The sequence below is a fragment of the Clytia hemisphaerica genome, unplaced genomic scaffold (assembly GCF_902728285.1).
Source record: "Clytia hemisphaerica strain Z4C2 unplaced genomic scaffold, Clytia hemisphaerica genome assembly, whole genome shotgun sequence".
Classification (NCBI taxonomy): domain Eukaryota; kingdom Metazoa; phylum Cnidaria; class Hydrozoa; order Leptothecata; family Clytiidae; genus Clytia; species Clytia hemisphaerica.
Genome location: NW_027104114.1, coordinates 1,392,975 through 1,411,407, shown reverse-complemented (window position 1 = coordinate 1,411,407; position 18,433 = coordinate 1,392,975). Strand labels below are relative to the sequence as shown.

The 18,433-nt window shown below is 36.9% G+C and overlaps 1 protein-coding gene across 1 annotated transcript; it reads left to right on the top strand.

Moving 5' to 3' along the window:
- The first annotated feature begins 4 nt into the window (after positions 1 to 4).
- Positions 5 to 6,577, top strand: LOC136813434 (uncharacterized). Its single transcript, XM_067069956.1, has 6 exons — positions 5 to 30; positions 902 to 1,007; positions 1,866 to 2,048; positions 3,092 to 3,498; positions 4,155 to 4,380; positions 5,833 to 6,577. Exons 1-6 carry the CDS (start codon positions 28 to 30, stop codon positions 6,012 to 6,014), a joined length of 1,107 nt encoding a protein of 368 aa, XP_066926057.1. The 5' UTR covers positions 5 to 27; the 3' UTR covers positions 6,015 to 6,577.
- Positions 6,578 to 18,433: the final 11,856 nt, after the last annotated feature.

The window sequence follows — 18,433 nt, the reverse complement described above, 5'->3', positions numbered from 1 at the left end:
TGATTTGGCAATGAACCAGATGTTGCTATGGTGAGTATAATGATACACATTTTAGACCAATCAGATTCATGCATTTTCGATCAACCTATAAATTCCTGGATGATCTTATCGTCTATACAATGTCACTAAAAAGAGGAATAATTTAGGAGGTGCGATAAATTTGAAAATAGAGTTTAGCTTGGGGCGGAGTGAGCAGTGGCGGAGGTGTTTTCAGTGTTTGTTCCAAACACTACCGCCACTATTTTCCCCGCCGTGATGATCGTAAAATCTGCGCTTTTTTTTTCTCCCGCGTTTGCTATCCCTATAACGGGCGATAGCAGCCTATGAATTCCCAATTATAGAAAAGTGCTATAGCTATCATTTTCACTGAAGTGAATCCTTGATCATAGAACGTCATTACTGTGAAAAAATTTCTAAATAATCATTCAGTCAAAAGATATCAAACAAAGTTATAAGCTAATTGTCGTCTAAAAACTCTGTTTTCTGCTGTTTTCTGTTGTTTTTTGGGGTCAATCACTTACTAACTTTGTATCATAACTTTATATTGAATAAATATTTCAGTGAAACTTCTTCACAGTGATGACCTCCTAAGATCAAAGAATCTCTCCAGTGGAAATGAAAGTTATATCACTTTTCTACAAGATCTTCATTTTCATCTTTGTTTTTAAAAATTTTTTAAAGACTTTTTTATTTCAAGTTGTTCCACTCGCAAATATCTTTCCAACGATACCAAATTTATAAAGATTTAAGAATTCCTTCAAAAGTTATAAGTAAACGAAAAAAGAGTGCACACTTATCGTGAACAGACTTTAGTTATAATTTCCTGGAAATTTGAAAGTGGAATGAGCAATGAAACAGTGGTAAAACCAACAAAATATTTTTCCACCACTTCTCTAAACAGGTGATGTGTACAATGTTCAATTCTGATTCTGAAATGAACGCTCGTGATTTCTTGTTTTGGTTGAACATCACCATTCGACAAGCACCAAGATTCATTGAAGATGAAAGTGAGTAAACCTTCTTCTCTTCTAATGGAAACAGTTGGATCGGAACACCCAACAGGCAGACAACGTTGTTTCAACGTTTATCTCATGTTCACAACGTCCACATATAACGTTAGGATGCACGTTGAAACGACGTTGTCTGCTACCTTAGCAGTTCTTTTGATAGTTAAGAAAGCCGCGGCTGGAATGATGACGCTATTGTTTTTGTCGTTAATGGATGTTCTATCTGTGATCTGTGTCTCCGTGGTTTATAAGATTTAAACTTATCACAATACAAAACGAGGCGCCTCCTATAGCAAGTTTGTGAGGCGGCCAAAAATTTCCAGTTAAGGAAGGGTTTTTATTCCTTTAAAAAATCACTTTTGTTGTCCTTGACTTTTTGGGTCAAAACTGTCGGTTATTTCAAATCATTTCAGTATTAATATGAAAATTACCATATTTTTGGCAAACATTATCCGGCGGGTAATGATCAAACCAAATGATTTACTACGAATGATACTATAATAAAGTTTCCCTGTAGAGGTGTTACATAATTGTTTACGCCTTAATTTTCGCGAAAAACCGCTAAAACCAAAAAGTGATAACGTCAGCAAAACTTTTTTTTAAAATAACTCCAGTTCGGCTAATGGTAGAAACATGAAATTTGGACTAAAGTTGCACATCATTAAAAGGATAATTTTGCAAAAAAAAAATTAATTTTGCTGACGTAAGCACTTTTTTGCAACATTTCGTATTTTGCTGATTTCTGCTGACAATAGCAATCTTTGAAAAAACTCACTTATCATATAGACAATCTCCTAGGTCTATTATCGATTATCGACTAAAAATCAAAGTAACTAATTCTCATTTTTTCCACTATAGATATTCAGATCCCGGTCCCAGTTGGAGCTCTCTTGACATGCGCAATGGGAACACCTGGAGGTTTCGCTGGTTTCATTAAAAACCGAATTAATGAATTATTCAAAGCTATCTTGGACGATTATGGAATGTATTTGACAACTTATGCATCAACTAGCGTCTTAACAGAGGATCCAGATTTCGTTGGTGAGTTCAAATGCAACATAAGTGTTCCCGTTTCATATCAGACACATATTTCATATCAGGACAGTGTCTGCCTATTGTTATATTGTGCTGATATAAGCAAAAAATGCTTTTCTTTTCCTCTTTCTGACCAATCTTGCTCCACATCCGTGTCAATTCAATACCAAAAAGCTTGTAATTTAAAATTGAGGAGTAAGCAAATGATATCACTTTTATTTAAAAACAAAACCTTTAAAAACCTCAGTAGTATACCATTCTTCTTGGGAATCTTGTAAGTAAGTTTGCAACCGCAGTCCAGGTCGACCCGAAGGATCTTTTTTCTCTAGCTGTCCACCCGAAGGTAGGGGACGACTCCACTCCTTTCCCTGGATCACTCCACTTATCCTTTATTATCAAGCCATCGAGGCATCAAGGACTCTTTTGAGCATCTTTAGGATAACCCTGGGCACTGTAGCTGGATGCTCTGTCTTCATGCTACAGCCATTGGGAATCTACATAACACTGTAGCCCGAACAAGTTTTCAGACCCTTTTAAAGGGAAACTTGAGTCACAAATGGGAACCAGTTAACCTCAAAACAAACCAACATATGACAAAATGGGTATGGTTATAAGGCCGGTCTTCACTTTCGCACGACAGAAGCAAAAACTTTTAGACGTTTGTGTAAGGTCATTGGTCGGTTGAAAAATGAAGCAATTCCATTGGTCAAAATTGACGTAACGGATGAAAAAAGGAGAACTTCCTTCAACTTTTTTTGATCGCGCGAAACTTTTTTATGTTATGACGTAATCTTTTCTTCAGGCAAAATAGGTTAAGAAAAAAACTGTCGCCTATTTCGCGCGAAAGTGGAGACCGGCCTTTACATATATAGTCAAGAAGTATACGAAACCTTCAACTAGTCAAAATGGAAACATAGAGAATAAAACCCACAAAACAAAATACAAGACAAATCACAACAAATATCTATCTATCCACAAGTAAAGCTATCAGGTTTGTTAAGAAATGGAATTAATGTGTTTCCTTGAACTAAAATGTATTTTTCTTTTAGGTGGTTGGTTTACTCCAGCAGCTTTGAATGAGATGCCAAACTTTGCTGAAATCTTTGTGTGCAACCCTGATGATCCAAGAGGACATTGGGGTTTTAACTCATTTGATGAGTTTTTCACTCGAAATCTGGTAGAAGGACCAGCTGGCCGACGTCCTATTGCATCTCCAGATAACGATTTGGTTGTTGCCAATGCTTGTGAAAATGCTCCCTACCAAGTTGCATATTCAGTTCAAAGACATGATGCTTTTTGGATCAAATCACAGCCCTATTCCTTGCAATACATTTTGAAGGGAGCTGAAGAATACGTTGAAAGATTTATTGGTGGGACTGTTTATCAAGGATTTTTGAGCCCCCACACCTATCATCGTTTCCATGCCCCCGTCTCTGGTGAAGTTAAGGTTGCTAAGGTAAATAATTGGAATTTTACGAACACCTTTGTTGCGGCTTTTTACGGCTGGCTCTTATTGCCGTTATTTTCAGGCATGCGTCATAAAGAAGGCGAACGATGTAAAAAGGTCGATGTCAAAAGGGTTGTAAGCTTTGAATTTTGAGCCTAAAATCAACGATATAATTTTTAAAATTTAATAAACGGTAACGGTTATGCTGCTTGCATTCACTAAAGGATTTGTGCTCCTTATGCTACCGGCGGTTTTGATAGTATGCGATTCAGACTGATAAAGGGTTGGAGCCTAAAAGCTGTTGGAGGAGATTTTTAATTTAAAACTTACGGGAAGCTTGACAAAGTTTTTTTCCGAATGGAATTTAATCTAAATTTCCTCTTTCTTAAAAAGTTATCTTTTAATAGGAGTTTCATTTGATCGTGTTTTCCTGGAACTTACTTACCACAACCCTTCTATGGTGACTTCGGAGCCAATTACTTCGCATCGCAACTCTAGGGCTAATTTTCGCGAAACATGCCTAAATTCGCGACATTGCGGTCAATTAATTCACGCAAAGTACGACCCACTAAAGAAAGGAACAAGAACCCTTTGTTAGAAGACAAAATCATTGTCGAAACAGCGACAAAAAAATCACTAATTGGGTCCCATATTGCTTTTCGTAGGTTGTCCCTGGAACTTACTTTTCGCAACCCTACTACACAGACAGTCAAGCTAACTACATCGCATCACAACCTTACTTGGCGCATATGGCAACACGTGGTGTGATCATTATTGATACTAAGAATCCAAGTATTGGTCACGTGGCTTTCATCCCTATTGGTATGGTGGATGTGTCGACCGTTGATTTGTCACCACTTGATGCCAGTGTTACTAGACAAGTGAAAAAAGGTAGATGTCAATTTATTTATTCTCTACACATTTTTTTTGCAAGGTTGCTAAGGGTCCCAGGGGGGGGTACTTAAGCAAATGGTGGGTACGCTATGTGCCGCCCTTAAGGTCACCTTTTTGGACTTCCAAAGTCCCGCTAAGGGTCGGAAAATCAGAAAATCAAATTTCATTCCAACTAAGGGTCGGAAAAATAGGAAAAATTCAACTTTTTACCCCCTGAAAGATCGAAATTTGGTCAATTTGTTCCGCTAAAAGGGTCGTAAAATTCACAAAGTTTTCCTTTGTTTTCTCCTTTTTAGTACCGGTAAGGGCCCAAAGTTTGAAAGTCAGGCGGCACCCCCGTCAGCACACAACCCTAGTACCCCCCCCGCGCTAAGGATCGAAGGCTTAAATATGCCAATTTTTTTTCACTGTCTCATAAAGTAAAGGCTTTTTAGATAATTTAACCATGGCAAACGATAGTCTTTGACCCTATGAGCATAAATAGTATATTTAGGGGTGGTCAAAGTATATTTTTCAAAAAATAAACTAGAATGCTAAGCAACTCAAGGACCCAAATATTGGAGAGTTGCTTATAAAAAGAAATTTGTAATCTAAAAACGGTCCTTACACCCTATGTTCATTGAGTTTCAAGCCTGAAGGGCTAGACGCGAGACTCCTGGATGGGAAATGAAACCACTTATTTCCCTCCACAACGCCCGCGCGTAGTTTTTACACAAACACCGGATTGAAACTTATTAAATTTATCGCTAGATTTCCCAAAACAAAGTTACCGCTAGATACAATCCGTCGTCATGATTACGGCGCGTTCTATGCGCGTTTTGGATGGGAAATAAGTGGCTTCAATTTCTCTTGCCTGAGAAGGGTTAAAGTTTTACCTCTAGCCCTTCGGGCTTTAAACTCAATGGTTAAGGTCTGTTTGGACTGGAGTCCTTCATAATCATTTATTGATATAGTAATACACACAGGTGTTACATAATAATACAATAGTAGTTGTTGGTTTATAGAAGTTTCTATAAACCACGACTTTTGTTTTCGACTATTTTTTTATTATTATCTACTATGTCTGAATAAGTCTTTTACTCTGTCTTAATAAGTCATTTACGAAGCCTGAATAAGTCATTTACGATGTCTGAATAAGTCATTTACTCTGTCTGAATAAGTAATTTACTCTGTCTGAATAAGTCATTTACGAGGCCTGAGTAAGTCACTTACTCTGTCTGAATAAGTAATTTACTCTGTCTGAATAAGTCATTTACTCTGTCTGAATAAGTCATCTAGCATGCGAGACTATTGTTTTTTCCAAGGATCTATGATGCTAAAACTACAGGGTGTCCCGATAAAAAATATCAAGTCGTACCACTGGAGAGTTGTCAAAAGTCCGACACTTTCAAGTCCAACAGCAAAAATGTCTGACCATACAATTAATGGTTTATTTAATTATTTCTTTAGGTGATGGAATTGGTTGTTTCCACTTTGGAGGTTCCTCGCATTTGTTGATTTTCGAGAGAGGAGTCGAATTGGCTTTCGATTTACAAGGCATTGTACCTGACCCAAATGGTAATGACTTTTTGGATGTCAGATCTAAACTTGCCACTGTTATTTCAAAAAGAGTTCCATTGCGTAAAGATTGAACTACAACTTGTTGGTGGTGGTGGCAAAGAGTTAAAGCCCATTCGTAATTCATGATATTTATTACGTAATCTTTTCTACGGAAAGGCACCGGTTTTTCCCAGTAGTATCTAAGCTAGAGATAAGTTACACTGCTGACATCCACTAACGGATTCGTGCTCCTTATACTACCTGCGATTTTGTAGAGGTCTGCGATTCAGACTAGAAATAAGTTTTTCAAAAATTTGGCACTACTGGTATTTCTGTAGAAAAACTACGTCATGAATATTACGAATTAGAGTGTACTCTTTTTTATACCATATGGAAACCATGTCAGCGTAAATCGACTTATTCCCTTGATAGTGGTTTTTACATGGTAGCAAATGAACTTTAGACTACTTAGGAGAAAAATTCTGAAATTAACCTATAGTATACCGAAAAATTTATCTGATTTAAAAACTGAAAATTTTTTTTGCCCAAAATTCATATTTTTGTATGACCTAATATTTCCTTAAAGTAATATTTTTTGTATCACTTCTGTAACTTTATGATATATTTTATTTGAAATAAAAAACTGAAAAAATTATTGATTTGAACAATCAGAAAAATGACCCCGACAAATTATAATCCTTGTTTTATAAAAACTGACATACTAAGTTTTTTTTATTAGAGCGTTTCAATTCGGGCCGAGCCTGCTTATTATCTTTTAAAAGATAATTATTTAGCAAATTTGCCTAATTGCTTCATTCCCAGCTGGCACACAACGTTGTTTCAACGTTAATCTAACGTTATATGGACGTTGTGATCAAATAAATAATTTGGTTTAGTGGGAAGGTACTGACTAAGGAGTTCCTGGCTCGAGTCCCTATAGACTTATTCGGTGAAATCCAGTCAGGCGTCATCTTCATCCAAATTTCAAGCAAGCTGCATGTTCCTAATTTACAGGATTTTTACCCACGAAATAAGCCCCGTCAAAGCATGGACGGTATAAAGAAACAGGAGAAGTATGCTATTGTAACCAAGCTCGCCATACGATTAAAAAAGTTAAGATGTATGCATACTCATAATCTCATATATCGTGCATTTTTAATGAGCTCTTTTATCCATAGGTGAAATCTTATTGGCTCATTTATATAGGGTGAAAAACCTAGTTTTTCTGTAGAAAACCTAGGTTTTCCCGGTTTTCCTGGAGCTTATAAATTTTCAAGAGAAAACTCAGGTTTGTCAATCGCGCTTTTAAATGATCGCTTTTAATATCGAAAAATCGTCTGCCGTAAAATTCGAATAAGTAACTTAGATTTTCTGAAAAGAAGCGTATTGGTCTTTTTTTTCCAGAAATTCATGGTTATGTTTATCTATTGCACATTCCGACAATTTAAATTTTCCGGGGGTTTTGTTGTTCGGGATTGCTTAGGTCAGGGTTGCTAGTAACGGCTTGTCACTGTGCCAGGTGCATACTCGGCGCCTTGGGCCCCGCAGGGTTGCTAGTAACGGCTCGAATTTCAGTCAGGTTAAAAAAGGGGCAATTTTACCCATATTATAATAACATTACCCCCGTCTTTTTTGTCATTCTATAAGTATTTCCAAATCTTATCTCTCGTCAACCGAGATTTCTTGTCTTTTAGTAATTCATCAAAACAACATTGACCAAAGGAGACATGTTCTATCAAAAAACTTGAATTTTCTGAGATCTTATTGTGTCTTCTTTAGAAAAACTAGGGTTTTCACCCGAAAAACCAGGTTTTTGACAGAAGAAAACCCATGTTTTTGGCAGAAAAACCTAGTTTTTCTCGAAATTGTGATTTTCGCTTGCCATACATTTAAGCTTTAGAAATTAGATGAGACGAGATTTATTGTTTCTGACATCAGTGTAAGAAATATTTGGAATAAAAAAGGCTTGTAAACCGCTTGGCAATCCTTCATCAAATAATAAAATTTTTCAATCAATGTTTTCTTTATAAGGTGAATTATTGTTTGATACTTTCCTCCAAAATTCTCCAACGACTTTATGTCTACAAATTGAGTCTCAAATCGTGTGTGCTTATAAAATTTTCATTTTCTGGCTTGAGAAAATATATTTTCAAAACAAAAGTGAACGGATAACGAAATGAAACATAAACTTGTCGCGCGGGAGAGGTTGCGCAGTCCTCTCCTGGCGCGATAAGCGAATATTTATTTTTATGCCCCAGGCGTTTAAGATCTGACCCGCCGCTAGAAGACGGGGAGGACTTGAATGTACAGTGGAATTCAGAGTGACAGTAGAACAAAGTAGACAAGAGTTTTTCGGCTCGTGCATATTTATTTCAATCCATCCAAATGATAAGGTAAAGTTACACACAATAAACAAACAAATTTAAATGTCAATAATTCACCTGCGTCCAGGCGTCGCCGCTCATTGCAGTTTATTGCGACTTGGGTTTTATTGTTAACTCTGCGCGAGAACCCCGTAACTCCGCAGTTCACCCCGTTTGATTCACCACCTGTCTCACCCAGGCACTTCCCAACCTTACGGTCCAGTCTCTAAACGACTCTGCTTCAGCATTCTTTGTGGATGCGCATGGCAGTCAGACCGGGTGTCAACGGGGTCCACTTGTGGAACCAGGCTAACCTAGGTCTGATGGCCACGCAATCCGTGATTCCTCAATACGTCTTGTCCGGACGAACGCTCGCTGAAGAATGTCTGAATTTCTATATCTGGTTGAGATATTTCTATCTCATGCATAATGCATATTTACAAACATTCAAACATACAAAATTCTATTTATAAATCCCTCATGACAAACTTGTTTCGTGGACGAAGTTTTATCTAATAATCGAGTTCTACTAAAAAGTCTTATTTCATCGGGCGAGCTTAGAATTTCTTTTGATACATTTATAAAAGAAATCAAAAGACTTTAACGACCAATTACCGACACATTCAACTGCTGTTTTTCTTTATACCTAGAAAAACTCTTAGAGTCTTATACTAGCAAAACGAACACATGGAATTTGCGTTCAAAAGGAATGGTATTAGCCCTACAGTAATTTTTATCAAGAGTGGCTTCTCATCTGAGACAAAATTCAGTCTTCAAATGCTAACAAATATGCCAAGGGAGTGATTTACAGTTATAGTTTAAGTCTAGCAAGCTAGACGACTAATTCATACATAGTAGAAATAAAGCAAAAAGTAATAAAGGGAACAATTTTAGTCGTCTAGAAACCTTTGTGCACTAACTCCAAATAAAAGAAAAGTGTCAATATTTGCAATTATAATTTTTTCCCGCTCCAAATAATTCTTGAGAAAAACATGTGTGTGGATTTGTGTATTGAAAGTTTTTCATTTGAGTTGATTTTGTTTTGAGACTTTGTTATTGCTTGATAAATTGTTTTCTCGCTACGCAAGTTTCTGCGTAGCTAGCCCCTGTATCTATAAGGCTGGAACACCGGATTCTTCCAGTCGTTTATACATACTAAATCCCGTTTTATTATTATTAGTATTGGTATTATTAGTATTACACGCATTATAAACGACTCCAGTCTATTATAGTTTCAAAAGTAAAGCCCATTTTGTTTTGGCGTCTACTTAGAGTGACATCTGTGCCATGCCTTAAACGCTTTTTTATAAGAACAATTTCATAAAAATACAAGGCTGAAATTTGACCAAAACCTAAGAACAAAGTATGAACAATTTGAGCCACAAATTTCAGAAATTACTGAGTGTTGCATTGAACCAACGCGAAAAAAACTTTTTGTGTTCCAACGCCTTAAAGATATTGCTCTCATATGTTATTTTACACGTTAAGTGGGTTGAGTGACATAACTATGCAAATATTTTCTGTTGAGTGATTTTTTAACCTACGCGGAGCGCTTAATAACTACTTGTGGTAGAAAAAAGGGAATTTCCCATTTAAATGGGTAATCAGATCAAAATAACTCCGGAAATTCTTTACGATGATGATAAAACAATAGAGAGACAGTCAAGATAAGAATGCTACCATAGTCATTATAAAAAACACTGGTCTGGCAATGTATTGTTTTAGCTTTATTGTCAAATTTTCTTTTGTTATAAATAAAAGGCAAGATGCGATTTGCAAACTTTTTGATCACGTTACCAAATTCTCCTCTTGGGATTGGTCTAGTTTTCAATCACATGATCAAAAAGTATGCAAAACAAGTCGATTAGCGAACGCAAGCTCTAACTGTTAACAATAGAAATAAACAAAAGCCTTCCAGACCGGGGTTTTTTATAATGACTATGATGCTACCGGGACACCATTTAAGCAGAACTAAAATACTGAAAATACGCACTCAAAATTATGAGATGTTTGCCCAACTTTCTTATGCGTGAAGCTATGAACGCCATCCTCGGTCGCTCTAGGCTCTCTGCGGTGGCAATTACTGTGCTATCTAACATCAATTCTAACCATATGCGTACCATGCCTAGTAATCAGAATCTGCCCGGAGAAGAAAAACAGTATCACACCACATCACGAAACTATCAAGAGTTTCATTTCTGAAAACCGATCCAACTATGACATTTAATACACATTTTTTATAAGAACAAACTATATAAAAACAAAAAGTTTCGATGGCCTTAATATTAAGAAGAAGTTAAGAACATTTTTAAGGCTTCGCAGACTCTTAAGAGACACCCAATTTCTAAGAAAATCACAAAGGCACTTCCAAAATGTTTGAAATAAGAATATTTTTTAGGCATAAAGCTAAAAAAGTAATGAGCATCCGAAGGCTTTGGGTATTCTTATAAAAAACGCATATTTCACAGTGCAAAAAATATATGAATATTCCGTTAAGGTCATGTTTAGTGTCTGTAGTTTTCAATATTTCTGAAACAGGGTCAAACATTAAAGCCTATATTTTTTCGCTTTCAATTAACTTTTAAAGGAAAAATCAGATGGTTTGTGCATATTTGGCATGTGTATTTCCTCTATGGTAGTCCTGGGGGGGGGGGAGCTCAAAATATTTTTGTCTAGCCTTTTTTTAAACTCGAGATATTCAAGTTAAAAGCTTATTTTCTTTTAGTAAGAAGTATTGTAATTTCAAATTGTGATACGGGGGTAGGCGTTTATTCGAAGTAATACGTTATCTCGACTTTAGGAAAATAGTTTGACACAATTATTTTTAAGTCTTCTTCTAGATCATCGGTGGTTTCTGTATGCCAAATATTTTAAACCATCTGATTACTCTTTCAAATATTTGAAATATAATTGAAAATGAAATCATAACATCAGTAAAATACTTTGCAAGATATAACGTTGCGTTGGATCAGACATCTGAATGTGAATTATTTTGTGTTGTTAAGTTTGATTTCGTTGGAATTGTTTGTCCATATATGAGTAAAATTTATAAATTTTGATTTACTGTATGGGAGATGTGAGCTTAGGTGGAATCTGATGCCAAAATTCGGACCAATTTTTGCTAAATTCCGTTTCTCTGGAAAAAAAATGGCCCAATTTTCCGAGTCCAAATTTTCTGGTGATTCCGCCATTCCCAAAGAACGCTTCTCCGCCAAACACCTCCGTGAAACTCCCTTTTTACTCGACTTAAGATCTTGCAAGATGTAATCAAGTAATTTCAATACTTTATTAATTTAATGAATCAGGACAGGACAGCATCTCAGGATAGCGCCAATCGATTAGACAGATAACCCAGAACAACGTTTTTAAAGTCAGAAGTCTGGCGAATATTCAAATAACTTGTTAACATGTGTGAATTGGATTTCACTATCATTGATGGAAGAATCAAGTATGCTTTTGGTGTAGCCTTTATCTGCATTGGTATTGCAGCAGTTTGCGGTAAAAATCTCACCCATTAATGGGAACAAGCCAAAATAACGTTAATACACCCCTGTGTCACAGATCCGCCAGGGACCCCTACACCACTGGAAAATTTAAACTCTGAATAGAAGGTGATAGCTAAACCGTTAATGATTGGTACCGTTGGGGGGGAAAGCTCTTTAAAAGCTCTATCTTTTCAGCGTGCCAAATTTCTGAATTAGGTCCAAAATTTCGCTGGTGGGACTTCAAGGAGTTACCGTTTTGTACGGAAAATTTCACAAGATTTTTCATTCGTCTAGGGAACATTAACATTATTTTTCTCAACATTCAAATTAGAATGAAAAATCATAAACTTTTTCTTTCGTCTCTAGGGAACATCATTGCACTTGTATCAATCTTCAAATCAACACGAACAAATCGTTCAGATATCCTTCTGATATCTCTGGCATCAAATGATCTCATCATTGGACTTTTAATATGCCCTTTCCTTGGAATTGAACAGTTCTTGAATTATTACCCAGATGTTTGCAATTTCCAAGCGCCAGGTATGTCATGCTATCTCCTCCTCCCTCTAATACGGACCCGGTGGAATCCCCTACCGATTTTCCCATAAACTCAGAACATTTTGATAGTCTCTACTATCTATCTTGGTCTTCTATTGGGTGTTTAGTTTTCTATATTATAACAAAATGAATTAATTAAAATGAATTAATTCAGCGGTAAGGCTACCAGAAACATTTCCTGTAAACCCCCCTTAAAAAGATCAGAATTGCCCTCTAAATGAGAGTTCGTGTCTGCACCTCTGTAAATCTAATGGAAGACAACTTAGACTTATGATTCAATTCACTTCTCAATATAATTTCTGTTACGTTATAGGAGTGAGCAGTCTATTCTGCATTACCTCTCTAAACGTGGCATTGATAGCTTTCTATAAATGTTTTATTTTGGCACGAGAAACCACAGAAGAAGATTTTCTATCCATGAAGACATTAGTATTTTGTGTTGTGGGGTCATGGCTGCTACCTCCGATGGTCACCTCGATAAGTTATTTCTTCCTATTAAAGGTACTAGACTTTTCACTTTTTGCTCGTGCTAAAGCTCTGCAATTAAGGGGGGGGGGGTATCAAAAATTCTTTTAAGTTATTTCTTCCTACTACAGGTAAGTTAACGTAAAAAAATTGGCGGGAATTTTATTTGGCGGAAAACAAAATTTATGCCTTTCCCGATAATGATTGCGCGATACTAAAACACGGGAAATTCAACATAAAAGTAAATTCCCTTAAAAAGGTCAGGCTTCGTGGCATATGGTAGATACCACCTATCAGTGGCCTTGTTGGAAAATTTTTCTGGAGGGGCCAAAGTCAATTTTTTTAAATGGCCCCCCCCCCCCAATTTTCCAAAGTGGCGCTCCACCCACCAGTTTCAAAACTTTTACTAATTCATTTGCCTAGGCATAAAGAGGAAGGGAATATTTAGTGGATAAGAGGAGATATATCTTGATGATGAATGGAAAAGGGAAAAACAGGCCCCACCATAAATCTGACACTTGCTCGAGTGAAGAGAAACTAAAAGAAACTATGTGTAATACGAGCGAAGCGAAAATATATAATTTCAATATTGTTGTCAGCAAATTGGTCCTGGGGCGCAGTTTAAGGCACATAAAGTATGATTTTTAAGATTGAGTTAAAAAAAATCTCTTTTGGCACCCCATGCTCTTCGGCGCCCCTTCAAAAAAGCTCTGCTGGGGGCCATTTTCGCCCGGGTCAACCCATGCCATTTGAGGGAAATTGGGTATCATTACTCTGATACAAGAGTGTGGGTAGATTAGACAGACATTGTGACGTGCCGTGGCGCTCAAAAGGTTCGGCATTGCATGAGCATCGCTTTCCCAGCGTCGTTCGAGTGTCATGGTATACTCCATGGCTTGGCAGCTCGCATCTGTCAAATCGCAGTGACTGTCAACGCTTTGAGTTCTACTCTTTCGGGAATAGGACCCATCTCGAATGATTCGAATGGCATATATCTATCTATCTATAGAAATTATACCTTATCGGGGAAAACTTCGTCAGGGAAAAGTGACAAAATTTTGGACATGCGATGAATATTTTCCCCGACGAAAATTTTCCCCGGCCTTAATGCGTTTATCAACTGCCAGCAAGTGACGAATTTTTCCGCGACGAAAATTTTCCCCGATAAGGTATCTATAGAGGTCTAAAATTCAGACTTTGTATCACGCATCTCTTTTTTTTTTCTCCCCAGGTCTTTGTATCCATCATCAACTCGATTTTCATTATCACTTTGCTCGTGATGTTAGTCTGTTACGCTCTCATCATCTTATACATCAAACGCACAAAACAGTCTTTAAAGAATTTCCAGAACACAAAAATTAACGCCAGCCAACAGACCCTATCATTACAAATGAAAGCTGCACGGAAAGTAACTGTTTTGGTTCTATGTTATGTCGTCTGTTTTCTACCTATCGTGGCTTGCATTTTAATAAACTTGTTTTATGTTGATGGGACAAAAGTACGCACAGAAACTCTGGAGACAATATTTTTATTCGCTGACTTTATATCGTGTTTTAACGCTTTTCTTAATCCCTGGATTTACACCACCATATTTAAAAACTTGAAACGCTCAACAAAATACAGACTTATAAAGGAAGATCATAAGAGACGGAAAAATTACGGTGCAGTTCTTGGGCAATAGAATAATGGTGTTCATTATCACCCAGATTTGCCTGTATCAGACGCCATACATTTGGAAATTTCAAAAAACTTTTTCGGGTAAAATCTTTTGACGGAAAAAAAATCTTCATAATTTTTATGAAAATCGTTGTCATAACCAGCGGATGGGCTTTAGAATGTAGTAAATATTCTTGAATTTACTCTACATATCAACTTATAAACCGGAGGCTAGAGGGGAATCGCCAACCTTTCCCAAGCAAGAAAAAGTGAAGCCTTAAATTTTGCATTTTGGAGGACAGGAGGAAAAATTGACGAAAAATTGAAAAGCTTTCTAATATCCACCCTGAAAATTGTCCAAAATAACCAAAAGTCAACCCTGTCAGATACACATTTTGAAAATTAGTAAATTTGGGACCGTGTCCGATATCTTCAGAGCTTAAAAAGTGACCCTGACTAGCAGCACGTCCCCGAACCCAATTTTGCCTAGGTGCCCTCATGGGGTTTTCACGTTTTACATCTTCATATTTCTGGATGTAAATGTTACTTCCAAACTAGCATTTGCATGAAAACAACGTGAGTCACGTAACTTATGTAGGAAACAAATGGGTAGTCCTCAATAGGAAATTTGACTCTAGCCTTCGATTATTACTTTTTGCGTGTACCTACTTTAAAGTATGAAATATATTGTTTACATTTGTAGTGTGTAGCTTGTCAAAACTTTTAATATAGGAAGTATAATGTGTACAACCTTTTTTGTCATATTTTCAATCAAAATAAACAAAGTTGTCATTGATTGAGCAATACTCTGAAAATATTTTGAAAATCAACATACACAACTTCATTATTAGATTTAGTTCTGAAGTTCTAGAGTTGTATTATAGTAAAAACATATATCTTTCAGTTTTTCTTGGAGGACGGAGAATGAGACAAAAATGCTATTAGCAGAGCGTAGCCAAGATGGGCGCAAAATTTGTGTAGGAGAGCAGATTTTTATGACATTGTAATTACCTATTCATGATATTGAAAGATCGTTTAATGGCATAAAAATCTTCTCTCCTACACAAATTTTGCACCCCTCTTGGCTACGGTACTGTATTAGATGCTAGAAATTTTCTATATAGATTATTACTGAAAGACATAGGCGTAGCGAGATACCCTGGAAAATTTATGGATGAGAGCGGTTTTCGCGACACTGTAATTATTGTCTTTGTTTTATCAAAAGATTATGAATATGTCATAAACGTCTGCACTCCATCATAAATTTTGGGGTATCTCGCTACGCCTATGCCTAAGGGGGGAGGGGTACTGAGGGAAAATGGGTGTCGGGTATGTGCTTAAAATTGGGAAAAATTGTCTCTCAAAGGACTTAAAAGAGTTAAAAAGGGGCAAAACTTCGAAATTTAGCCTTTCGACGTTTGGCTCGGACATACCCGTCACCTCGCAACCTAGTACCCCGGGTATTACTTGATTAATTTTGTAAGTATCCATTTTTTAGGATTTCCTAAGAAATTGGGTTCTTAGTATCTGCAAATTATCAAAAATTTTATTCTATTTTATTATTTTTTTTTCATCATTAATTTCTTGATCTCCAAAAGTATATTGGTTCTTCTTACAAGAAGTTGAAATATTTTATGTATATGTTATGTATATAAATGTATATAAAATTCTACGATTCAAACTGATACGAAGTGGACAGCTAAATCACTTATGAAAGCTTAGTGGGCTGGTCGGCTACATAGTATAGAAATATGTAGTAAATCAATGGGCAACCTAATATAGTAGACGCTGAAAAATAGGTTCGTCGGATAAGATGATATAGATAAAAAATCACATAGGTCGAATTGTGTAGGTTGTCAAAGTCCTAGTTATGCAATGAAATAGTAAATATTAAATATTAGGGAGAAAAACTACTTATATGATAATATTTTAATATATTCATAGGAGATCAAACTGAGAAGAAAATTCGAATGTAGAATAGACTAGACGTAATAGCGCAACATCGAATTAACATCAAAACTAAAATCATTCGGTTAAATTTGATATTGTGATGGCAAAATTGTGGAATGGCTGCGGTAAAATAGAATATAGGTTCGGTCTCATTTAGGAATATAAAATGCTAGAACAATGTTTTAGATAAAATAAAATAAATATTAAAATAAAATAAATATATCAAAAGGGGAACGCTAGAATCGCTGGAGGGCTAGAAAACACAAGAAGAGTGAGTCCAAATATATAGCAAGTGATTGAAAATAAACGACCTTAGAAAATAGACTAGGCTGCAAATGGTAAAGACTACACGTAAGTATCAGATACTAGATCGACTATGTTGATTAAGTTTGTGACTCGAGGTTGAATTGAACTAGCTTAGAGATTTGGCTAGCGCCCTATCAAAATAAAAATTCCAGCATTTATCAACAAAGCTTTCCTTTTTGTCAATTCGTTTGATATCAACAGGCAAGTTGTTGAAGCATTTTGCGGCTTCATGTGCAAAGGTGCCAGTTAGACGAGATGTGTCCTCAATGTCATGTGCGACCAAATTACCATTTCGGAGCTCTCTGTCTGGATCCGGTCGTCTATTGAGTTTGAGGTATGACGGCCAGCTGGGGTTGTGGAGAGCGCTATGGGCAATCTTGGCGATTGTTAGATCAACCAACTGGTAAGCATCAAGAAACTGGTAACCATTCGAGATCGATTACGTCGCTGGTTCTGGCATAACGTTTGAGCACGAAGCCAGCGGCGGCGTTCTGGATTTTCTGAAGACGCTTAATCTGGGCTTTTGTAGCATCGGATAGTAAAGCGATGCCATATGTCAGTTTACTGAGAACCAGTGACTCCATAAGCATTTTGCGCTGCTGCCATGATGCGGTGTTCTTGAATCGTTTTAAGCTGCTAACGTGGCAAAACAAGATCTCATGGTATGGTTGACATGTTCAGTCCAGTCTAGATGCTCATTAAATCTAACACCGAGAATTTTGAAATTTTTGACCTGTTCAATATCCTGTCCAGCGCTTTTGATAACCATGACGAGTTCCGCGAGGGAATGGCGTTGTGCAAGTTGTCTGGTCGAAAAGATTGTCATTTTTGTCTTTTTTGTGTTTACACAAAGATTGTTTTGCTCAGACCAAAGGTTGATGTTGTCTATTTCATTTTGGACCGATTCGATGGCGCTCTGCAGTTCTTGGATCTTTGTGTGTCGGAGTAGCGTAGTATCATCGGCATATAGCAGGTATGTGCTCGGGCCGTTGGTGTTTATAGTGGTCACATACAAATTGAACAAGATCGGGCCAAGTATACTCCCCTGTGGAACGCCAAACTGTACGTCTAATTTGCTCGATGATTTATCGTCGATTTGGGCGTATTGTTTGCGTTCTGATAGATAATCTCTAATCAAATAAAGTACTTTTCGAGAGAAGCCAAGGTTACTAAGTTGTTTTATTAAAGTTCGATAGTCAACGGTGTCAAAAGCCTTTGAGAAATCGGCAAATACAGATAGCGTTACTTCGCTTCTGCTCATTGCAACTTTAATATCGTTTTTCAGCTTGAGTAGGACGGTTATAGTTGAATGCGATTTTCTGAAACCAGATTGACTCTCGAGGTAAATCGATTTTTCTTCGATGTGCTCGGTTAATTGTTTGAGGATAATTCTTTCAAAGACTTTTGACAAGATTGGCAAGATGCTGATTGTCTGATGTCTGTAGTCTGTCAAGGATTGGGGGTCGGTGACTTTGGGAACTGGGCAAAATCGACTAGTTTTCCATTCTTCTGGGAAGGTCGATGATTGGATACAGTTATTGATGATATCGGTTAGAGGTGATGTGAGATATTGGGATACTGGCTTGATGAATTTTGAAGAGATGTTGTCGGGTCCGGTGGAACAATCTGATCTAAGTTTCTGGATAGCTCTCGAAACTTCATCGTACGTAGCAGGACGGAGATGGAAGCTGTCTGGATGTTCGGGTAGTTCTTCAATGAACGATTTTG

Coding starts and splice junctions, on each gene's coding strand:
- LOC136813434 (XM_067069956.1), top strand. Junction 1,008..1,865: donor AAGATTCATTGAAGATGAAA/GTGAGTAAACCT, acceptor TTTCCACTATAG/ATATTCAGATCCCGGTCCCA. Junction 2,049..3,091: donor AGAGGATCCAGATTTCGTTG/GTGAGTTCAAAT, acceptor TTTTTCTTTTAG/GTGGTTGGTTTACTCCAGCA.